The sequence below is a fragment of the Grammomys surdaster genome, unplaced genomic scaffold (assembly GCF_004785775.1).
Source record: "Grammomys surdaster isolate TR1022 unplaced genomic scaffold, NIH_TR_1.0 141, whole genome shotgun sequence".
NCBI lineage: Eukaryota > Metazoa > Chordata > Mammalia > Rodentia > Muridae > Grammomys > Grammomys surdaster.
In genome coordinates, this window is record NW_021604599.1 from 79535 (window position 1) to 90192 (window position 10658).

General features: G+C 42.9%; 1 protein-coding gene and 1 pseudogene across 2 annotated transcripts in view; one reads left to right on the plus strand and one right to left on the minus strand.

The window, feature by feature from the left end:
- Positions 1-982: 982 nt before the first annotated feature.
- Positions 983-10658, minus strand: part of Papss2 (3'-phosphoadenosine 5'-phosphosulfate synthase 2) — a 75969-nt gene continuing 66293 nt past the window's right edge. For both annotated transcript variants that reach the window (XM_028763971.1, XM_028763970.1), the window contains 4 exons: positions 7326-7461; positions 4889-5157; positions 3673-3902; positions 983-2866 (listed from right to left, as the gene is read on the minus strand). In XM_028763971.1, coding sequence (XP_028619804.1) covers positions 2725-2866; positions 3673-3902; positions 4889-5157; positions 7326-7461 — 777 coding nt within the window. In that variant the 3' untranslated portion in view covers positions 983-2724. The remainder of the gene's footprint in view (positions 2867-3672; positions 3903-4888; positions 5158-7325; positions 7462-10658) is intronic.
- LOC114618288 lies at positions 8307-8564 on the plus strand (annotated as a pseudogene).

Below are 10658 nucleotides of genomic sequence, written 5' to 3' on the forward strand. Positions count from 1 at the left end.
TTTTGTTTTGTTTTGTTTTTTCGAGACAGGGTTTCTCCGTATAGCCCTGGCTGTCCTGGAACTCACTCTGTAGACCAGGCTGACCTCGAACTCAGAAATCCGCCTGCCTCTGCCTCCCAAGTGCTGGGATTAAAGGCGTGCACCACCACTGCCCAGCTCTATGATTGATTTCTGTATGCCTTTCCAGGATTTGTTCGCACTTCAAGAGTGATACATGTACATAGACATTTCTTGGTCTACTGTGCCCTGTTGATTGATAATAGGAGCCACCAACTATGATCTGGGGGAAAACAAAGGGGAACTACAGATACGATTCATTTACTTTTATTTATTTATTTTTTGAGACTTGATCTTATGCAGCTCAGGTTGGTCTCAAACTTACTCTGTAGCCTAGGAAACATTGGACTTCTGATCTGCCTACCTCCACCTCCCAAATCTGGAATAAACAGGTATGTGCCATTGTGCCTAATTTATACAGTGCTAGGAATCGAACCAAGGCCTTTTTGCATGCTAGGCAGTCTACCTGCTGAACCACGTCTTAGCACCAACTGATAGCTTTGAGTTGACTAATATTTTCGGTGAAGATCAGTAGTGAAGAACTTGCATGATGCCATTAGAAGTAAATCAGGCACTCGGGAAGAAGCAAGAGCTGTGTGCCTGAAGCCCCCTGGGGTGAGAGTGGAAATGTACTGCCACAGACACGCAGAGTGCCGGCTGCTCAGGAGGATCTGAAAATAAGATCTGAACCTACAAGAACAAGGGCTTTGGCTTCACCTTAGATTGTCTTGCAGTGAAATTCTGGGCAGAGGGGCATAAGTAACCCAGTCACCTCTGGGTTACTAAGAGCATGAGTCATTTACATCTGAAGTCAAGTGTGAAAATGATGTGAATAAGGACACCCCGAAGAGAGTTGTTACTGCTCTCCAGTTAGACATTGCTATGACACCCTAAAGCGGCCATTGAGGCAGTACAAAAGCAGCAGTTTGGTCTTTGAGAGATTTATTGAAGTAAGAAACAAGTATCAGCGGGACACGAAACATGCTGGATGCTAGAGCAAAAAGGCACTTTACTGTTTGTAACATCACAACCTCATTTGGTAAGGCACTACAACCCTGTCATATTTTCAGTGAATATATAGTTTTAAAGGCAGCACTGAGTAGCTCTGACATAAGTATGCACAGCACTATACAGTTGAAGACTCACTTTTTCTCTGGTTATGGTGTGTAACTTAATCTCAAAAGAGCTCTTACTAGCATTTTTTTTTTAAAGTGGCAGTATGAAAAAAATCAGTTTTTCTTTTCAGTCTGTGGTTTCCTCCAAAGAAACCTGTATATAAAGATGCTTTTTCTTTTTCCTTGGCAACAATGAACCATGCATAAAATACAAAAATTCCCTCTTAGAAAATAAAACCATCAAAGGACTTCCCACAACAGGTTCGTTCCGAAAGCACCAAGAGTTTGGGATGCCCTAAACCTTCGGTCTTCAAGGTGGTTGCTGATTAGCATCCTCAAGGAAAGCTTCATTAAGTAGCTTCAAGGAGTCAGAACCTGTACCTGTGTTGTCTAAAGTAGACAGGGACCTAGCTTAGGAAGGTGTTGGTCTGGGCAGACTTTGAGTGTCAGCAGTATTTGCTAAAGTCAGTTTTGTGTATTACATGCTCAGAGCTTATGTGTATGTATCTTCACTAGGATGATGTTTGGGTTTTATCTTTTCTGCAGAAATGAAGTTTTGGCTTCTCATTGATTTAATATGTGGGTTGGTTTTGATTACAGCAATCAAATAGGTCCCTCTTTAATAATTATGGCCACAGCAAAGTGTGGGGAAAGTAGTCTACAATATACCCTGATGGTTTCGTCCCTGGGAGAAATTGTTTTGGTTAAAGTATACCATGCTTTTGAAAAGTGCTGTCAAGCCAGGTGGTGGTGGCGCACGCCTTTAATCCCAGCACGTGGGAGGCAGAGGGAGGCAGATTTCTGAGTTCGAGGCCAGCCTGGTCTACAGAGTGAGCTCCAGGACAGGCCGGGCTATACAGAGAAACCCTGTCTCAAAAAACCAAAAAAAATAAAAAAAAATAAAAAAAAAGTGCTGTCAAACTGGAGTTACTAGTCATAGAAGGCCATTAGAACTTCTCTTTCTCTTGGACTATGTCATTTTCATGGCAAACGTAAGTTACATGGTTCTTTAAGATGTAATTCACATCTTCACACGTATGTTTCTTCCAGTTGCATCTTCAACTCATACATTGGGCAGTGAGGCCATGTGTAGTTACAAAGTAAGAAGTCCTGATACGAAACACAGTTCCTTCAAGGTGATAGGATGGTTTTTGTTTTTTTTGTTTTCTTCTTTTTCTTTCAGTGACATTGGGATTCCAGGCTGGCAAAAGTAATCTGGAAGGTATGATTCTGTTCTGGGAAAGTCAGCTAGACACACAAGTCACATTTTTAAGATATCTGAGACATACCTGCTGAGATGAAGTAGAGTACAAGTGCTTTCATTCTGGAATGTACAACAGTATTGTTTTCACCTAAGACTTAGTCTCCAGTGTGAGGTTCATAGACATAATGAAGTTGGTTTTAAATTATAGGCACAGCTTTTTACTTCATTGCAAAACACTAACTTTAAAAAGTCATTGAGAAGCGATTGGATACAGAGCAGCTAATCACAAAAATAGGGGGAAAAAAATCGTCGGAGAGCACTTGAGAAAGAAACCAGAGCCAGGTGCACCTAGTTGATCTTCTCCAGAGACCTGTAGTAATCTGTCAACACTTTCCATGCTTTGGGGGCCATGAAGCCATCTGGGGGATCTTCTCCTTCCCTGGCGAGCTTCCTCATACGAGTTCCTGAGATGAAGTCAAACTCCTCGTGCCTGTGAGTATATCGACAGAGAGGTCAGCAGAGGTAAGTAGCCACTGCTTTAAAGCTCCCTGAAGCTAGGTTACTGATTTTTGGATTTTTTTTTTCTGTAAACAGTCAAATGTTTTAAAATCATCAGTTCTCTCAGTCTTTAGCTCGGAATCTTAGGGAGCAAAGTGGGGATAAAAGCAGGTATTTATGCAATGTTTCTTACACACCAGTTTTTTTATATCTTGTGGCCAGAAATTAGCTTATTGTGTGAACTTGGTATGGGGCAGGAATGTGCCATAAATGCTCACTGAAAATTGTCTCTTCCTATGTCCTTTCACTTAAAATGCTAGGCCCTCACAGAGCATACATAAGGCCTATCTATGGAAAGGAGCAATTGTGTTACTCTATTGGAGTTTCATATATCCTAACCTGGTTTAAAGCTTGATGTAGCCAAAGATGACCTTGTAATTTTGATCACCCTGCTTCTGCCTTCCTTATGTGTTGACTATAGGCATGTGCCATGATGCACAGCTCAAGAACTTTCTGTGGGGTTCCTGGAGATCAAACCTAGTTCTGTGCACATGCTAGGCAAGTATTCTGCTAGTAATCTATACCCATTAGACCAAAGAGAAGTGTTTATGGACCAACAACTACGTGCAGAGGACTCTGCCAACAATGTCAGGGGACACAACATTTGCAAGAACAGGTCTAACTCAAGAGAGTGTCTTTCCAATTGGAAGCGTGTAGACTGGAGACTTTTCCAGAGGGTCAAAGTTTTGCCTCATCATGACAATTGTCATGTCAGTTTTTTTCCCTCCAGAAACCTACCTTGCTGGATCATAAAAGTCCATGGCCTTTTTAATTTTATTGTAGGCAGCCACGCGGAATGGAATGATTTCCACAGAGGTGAGGCCAGGGGCCATACTCAAGACCTTACCCCCATGGGTAGGTTCATATAGGTCTTTCTTTGTCTCAGGATGGGGCATTCCTGCAGGATCCCTACCCACAATGTAGAAATTGGCCCCTGCAATCATCCGGCACCTGCAGTGCCACTGGACCTGGAAAATATCACACAGGGGGACATGATGGTCATGGGCCAAGTCCACAGGTTCCTCTTTACACTGATTCTTTTAATTTTGCTTTTGAACTGATTGAAAGGGGCAGGTCACTTAAAAGTAGGTAGGAAGTCCGAGAGTCTAAGCCTCTAGCACTGTTCAAGCTGGATTGTATTGGATAAGACAGGAGGTTTAAAGTCATGAGCTATAGGAGTCTCTCTTAATAAAGCAAGCAATTAATTACTGTTACAAGGGCTGTGGGAACTACAGATTCTAAGTCATCATCTGACTACCAACAATGAACTCATTTCTGAAGTACCGTATAAGCAATTCCTGGGTCATGGTGAGTCATGTAGAACAATTGGAACTAATAAATTGTTTGCTTAGTTTAGTGGTGTGAATGAGAAAGGTCCCACTTAGTCTTAGACTTTTAAATACTTGGTCCCAAGTTGGTGCTACTGTTCTGGGAGGTTTAGATGGTACAATCTTGCTGACAGAAGTATGTCACTAGGGCTTTGAGTTTAAAAAGCTTCATCTACTTCCAGTTTGCTCTCTGCTTTGATTCATGGTTGTGGTAAATAAAGAATGTTAGCTCTCAGCTTCCTTCTGCCCTCAAGCCTGCCACTCGCTGCCAGGCTTCCCTGCTATGATAGACTTACCACCCTGTAACCGTAAGCCCACATAAACTCAGGTCGCGTTGGCCATGGTGTTTTATCTCATCAACAGAAAGATAACACAGATACTACTTGCTCTATGACTCGGGTGAGCTGTGCTATCCACCTGCCTCAATCACACGCCAACCTCCATATTCTCCAAGCAATGTGTTTATGTTGGGCTTGATGCTTCTAGCATCTTTACAAATACAAACTCGAAAAAGTTAAGCTGGGGTGTGGAAAGTGGAATCTCCTCATATCCTAAAATGTATTTACTCTTCTAATAAGCTTTAGCCGGGGCTCTTAGTCTTTGGCCCAGCTCAGGGAATAGCTCACCTCTGTGGGGCCAGCATATAGCATAGGAGATGGGAAGATGGCAACAATAGTTGACTTGGGATCTAGGACCCCTTCCTCCAGTACAGCTGCATGCTGTTTCATTCTCCAGTCCAGAGGTACATCGTCGTCCTTGGTCCAGCCCCCAAGAGGGTGTAACAGGAGGACTGGGTGCTTGTAACCCCTCTCCAGGAGCCTGCGGCGGGTGTCCTGCATCAGCAGAGCATGACCATTGTGGACAGGATTACGCAACTGGAATGCAAACACGGCATCTAGAAAGGAAGAGCCAAGTTTCAAAGTAAGCAGTATTGCTTGTCCATAAGAACAGATCGGGGGAAGATGAAGTGGAATACTGTTCAGTTCCTTCATTCAGTCTTCTAGCTTTTGATAGTGGGAGAATACTCCTGGGCTGTTAGCTCAGTCGCTTGGACAGGATGGGATGCAGAGGCAGGAAACCACACCGGAGCGAACGTGACTCAGGATTAAAACAGGCGCTGTCTGTACCTTTGCTGAAACCCTGGACTTCAACCTCCACCTGCTCCCTTGTGCCTGCTGCAGGCAACCCTTTATGAGAGCCTGCATGTAGAGCACATGGAAATGCGCATGGAGACTACAGTCTACAGATGAAAAAAAAATCGAACCTTCTCTGTAAATCCCGAAAACTGTGGCACTCAGGAGTCTAGATTTTTTTTTCTAGTTCTAAAATGTAATTAATATATTTCCATTGCAGGAAACTTAGGAAATATATAAAAGCCCCAAATGGACAATGAACATCATTGCTTCTCTCTCTCTCCTTCTCCCCACACCCTCCTCTCTTTTTTTTCTTCAAGACAGGGTTTCTCCATGTAGCCCTGGCTGTCCTGGAACTCACTCTGTAGACCAGGCTGGCCTCGAACTTAGAAATCCACCTGCCTCTACCTCCCAAGTACTGGGATTAAAGGCGTGCGCCACCACTGCCTGGCTACTTCTCTCTTAAAATGTACAGAACAAAATGTGAAGAGATTTCCTTTCTTGTTCCACGCTCCCCCTAACCACACTTCCCCAAGAGGTATCACTGGCAGTCTGGTACTCTGAGAGTCCTTTGTGCTTCTATAGACAGAAGTAGGTTATGTTTTGGGTTTTTTTTTTCCATCTTTTTTGTTTTTCAACATATGTCTGTGCTATATATATTGTTCTGCAAATGCTTTTGCACTTAACGGATATACTTTAGGAATTATTCCACACTTGCATATTTTAAACTGCTGCATAGTGTTCCAGTATGCCAGTGTAGCACAGCTGTGATCCAGACAAACCAACAGATCTTATCACTTGGAGAGATGGCTCCAAGATCAAGAATGGTGTTACTCTTTCGGAGGACCCAAGTTTGATTCCCAGCACCCATGTCAGACAGCTCACAAAATGCCTAGAACTCTGGCTCTAGGGCATCTGACCACACGGACACCTACACACACATGCCCACCATATCTAATTAAAAGTAAGATACTTCTTTTTTTAACATAGTATTTTTCTTGTTTCTTTGGAAGTCTCACATCATACACCCCAGTCACACTCATTTCCTTGTCGTCCTCATGTCCACCATCCTCCTGATCTTTCCCCTCAAAAAATAAAACATTAAAAAAAACCCCAACAAGCAAGTCCAGTTTTTATTACCTGTATATTCTTTGGAACATGGTCAGACTCTTGGTGGCCTGCCCCTAAACTAGAGCTGAGCTGTTCCCCTCCACACCCTGCTGGAAGCCATCAATTGTGGAGAGCTACAGCACAGCATCCCTTAAGAGTTCTCTTCAATGGCTTCCTGTTTAGGCTACTATGTTTTTTTGGGGGGTGGAAGTGAGGATTGGGGTGAGGGTAGAGGTTGTTACAGAATCCTTCCATGTCCCTCTTTGTCAACGGCACATCTGCAGACATCAGTATCTCTGCCAAAGGCCTTCCTTGCTCCTTACAGTCAGCTGGAGCATGGATGGTGGGCTTCCACGAGGTTTCTGGCAGGAGCACCAACCACAAACATGGCGCCTAGCTGGATCAGGACCATGGACCCAGACAAAGCCCTTGGAGTCAACCTGGGACACATACATCACCAGTGCTTCAGGTAGCAAAATGGCCCGTAGATAATCAACATGACTTCAGGCTGCAGCATAGACCGTGGGCACACATTTGGCGTTTGCTGACAACACAGACATCACCATGGCCACACACACACACACACACAAATATATATAAGTTCAGCCAGGCATGGTGGTACATGCCTGTAATCTCAGCATTTGGGAGCAGAAACTGGATCAAGAGTTCAAGGTTACCATTGGCTACATAATGAATTCAATACCAGCCCCTAAATAGGGGAAAAAGAAAAAAGAAGCAAAATTGCTATCCAATTCTTGAAACACTTCTTGATTAGAGTGCTAAGGAGTATTGACAAATGCCCTAGAACCTGATTACATACCAGCATTCATGTCTTTACACTTCTGTTTGAGCTCTAGAGGCGTCAGGCGGTACTGGTCCAGCCCATCGTCCCACCTTATTCTCTCTAGCACCTGTAGGTCTCCACCAACAAGCCAGTCCCCGCTTTCCAACACCATCTAGAAGGAAAATCATCAAAGTTAATAGTAGTAACTATACTGCCTTTTTATTTTATTTGAAGTGTGTGTGTGTGTGTGTGTATGCAAGTGCTCATATGTGTGGAGCCACAGACTTGGGAAACTTCTTCAATAGCCCTTCACATTATTTTGAGACAGTGTTTCTCACTGAACATGTAGCTTGCACACTTGGCTAGCCTGCCTGGCCAGTGGGCCTCTGGGGTCTGCCTGTTTTTACCTCTCTGGCAGTGAAATTACTGCCTGTCTTTAACCTTCCTGGCCACAGACTGCACTTGGATATTTTACATGGGTTCTGAGGGGATTAAGCTCGGCTCCTCATGCTTGCGCAGCCTTCTCCCCAGCCCTCCTGATTTTCTTTTTGACCCATCTTGAGTTACTGTTCTGCAACATTTCAAACAGTATTTATCAAACTTTTAATTTCTTAACTTCCTGTGGTCTTCACTAAAATTGCTATGTAGCAGAGCAGGAGCATAGACAAGACCCAGGTTGAGTTCCAGCAGCAGATTCACACAACACAAAAGTTGAGGACTGTCCCCCAACGTTTTTGTTTGTATGGATTATATCATCAGTTAACATACTAGAAATTAAAGGTGAGAAACTTATTTAAAAGTAGTAATGAGGGCTGGAGAGATGGCTCAGCGGTTAAGAGCACTGACAGTTCTTCCAAAGGTCCTGAGTTCAAATCCCAGCAACCACATGGTGGCTCACAACCATCCGTAATGAGATTGGATGCCCTCTTCTGGTGTGTCTGAAGACAGCTACAGTGTACTCATAAATAAATAAATAAATCTTTAAAAAAAAAAAAAGTAGTAATGAGGCAGGGCAAGATGGCGCTGTCCCTAGTACTGCACTTGTTTTCGAGGCTGCTGGCTCCCACCTGCCTGTCACCTGCCTGTCACCCCATCTGCCTGTCAAGCTGCTTTTCAACACGGTCAAAGTTCTATGTCCGGGAACCAGTCAATGCCAAACCTAACGGGGTGAAAGTTGGGCTGTCCTTGGGCACTTTGATTTTCATGTTGATTTATCTCATCTGACAACACAATGAAGATTTTTTGGAGTATAAAAGAAGAAATGGATTGGAATAAACTTTGGAAATGATATAGTCTACTCCGTGTGATGATCATAGGCATTCCTCTAGATTTACCCAGAGTTGTGGAGATGAGAAAAAAGTTACATGTATGTATCAGTCAACACATACATTTTGTATTGTTAAATTAAAGAAATAAAAATACTTGTGCTCTTCATTTAAAAAAAGTAGTAGCGAATCTGTTTCTTGTTAAAAAATACTCTCCTTCACTCCCCCCTCCACATAGGAGGGATAGCATTGCTCTTACCATTTTCTCCTCTGCTTAAGTATGACTGAACAGAATACAGCTAGGTATTCACAGTTACTGCATTTAATCCGAGCCAGTGACTTCTAGCTGATGTGTAAAAAGAAAACCCAACTGCAGGTACATAGCTAGAAGGAGGAAGAGGATGTGAAGAGCCTTTTTATGTGATTGTGGATAGTCTTTGATACTACAACATATTCTGGCTCCTTCCCCCTCATTCTTGATAGGATCTTACTGTGAAGCCCAGGCTTGTCCCCAACTTAGGATCCTCTCTCTTGAGCTTTCTGAGGGATAATATCATAGGCATTTACTACCACGTTACGCTTTAAGCACATTTCCCTTTTGTGAGTACATGTACTTTTCTGTATCGTGTGTGTGCGTGTAAAATTCAGAGATCAGCATCTGGTATCTTACTTGATTGCTATCACTGTTTTGTAAACTACAAATTACTCTTGCACGTGTGTGTGTGTGTGTGTGTGTGTGTGTGTGTGTGTGTGCCTGCCTTAGAGGGTAACTTGTAGGCACCTGGTCTCTCCTACCGTGTGGGCTCCAGGGATTTAATTCAGGTTGTTAGGCTTTGATGCAAGTGTCTGTATATACCCACTAGGCAATTTTACCATCTCTATCTTATTTTTGAGACAGGCTTTTCATTTAACTTGGAGCTTGCCAATTCAGCTAGACTGGTTGGCCAGCAAGACCCAGAGATGCTCCTTTCTTTACTTCCTTCATGCTGGGAAGGAAGCCAACACAGTGTTGCCGTGTCTGGCTCTAGGATATGGGTACTAAAGATGGACCAAATAGTCACTTTACCAACTGAGCCATCTCCCCAGCCTCTGTAGTGAGAATTTTGGTTTCTTTAACAACTCAGTTATGTTATCTGAATATGTTTTTGTTTTAATCCCAGTTATGGGATACGGGGCTGCTCCCGTTTGTCCACAGCCATTAACTTTGATTGTCTTGTGCTCTAGGAGGGCTGTGATTTTTATTTTTTATTTATTTTTATTTATTTTAATTTTAATTTTTAATTTTTATTTTTTTGCCAGCTGCAGATAGCTTAATTCTGGGGACTCTGGAGAGGAAATAAATACCAGCCGCCTGAGAGGGGTGTGAAGTGCTCTAAAGGAGAAGAAGGCAGTTCCTGCTCCTCCCTGCTGCTCCTGGTTGCCATTGCAATTTGACAAGAAATTGGATATCTTGATGATGAAGATTGGGTTTGCCCCAAAGAACCCCATGCAACAGGAAGTAGCCTAAAGAGGTCTGCCTTTCTCTCCTACCTAGTGTTGGGGGCCTTGAGGGGATTAGGGTAGAGTGAGGGTTGGAAGGGTGGGAGAACGCAATAGAATAATAAAAATAAACACACCACCAAGTCTCCTATGCTAGTTTCATAAAAGTAAATGAACTGTGGAATCTGGAACTTTGTACTTTTTATACTCTGTTCTACTAAAACTCCATTGTTTCTTGAATGAATGTTTTACACAAGATTTTTTTTTTTAATCACAACATGCTGTTTGACAAGCAAGTGTTGGGTCACTGAGCTTGTCAGTCTTCAAAGGTTGACATTATGTTTTAGGATTTTAAATGTACACACACTGTAACTTGATGCCACACTCACAGTGACAGTTTTTGTTTGAAACCCCAAGATTAATCATTGGCAACTAATATTCTTCCTTGTTTTTGTTGGAGTGACTGAGCTTTGTTCATTTGAGAAAAAAACAAAAAAAAAGGGGGGAGGGGGAATCACTTGTTAAATATTTGTAAAGCCACATTCATGACATCAGGGTTTCAATGATGTTTCTCTCTCTCTCTCTCTCTCTCTCTCTCTCTCTCTCTCTCTCTCTCTCTCTCTCT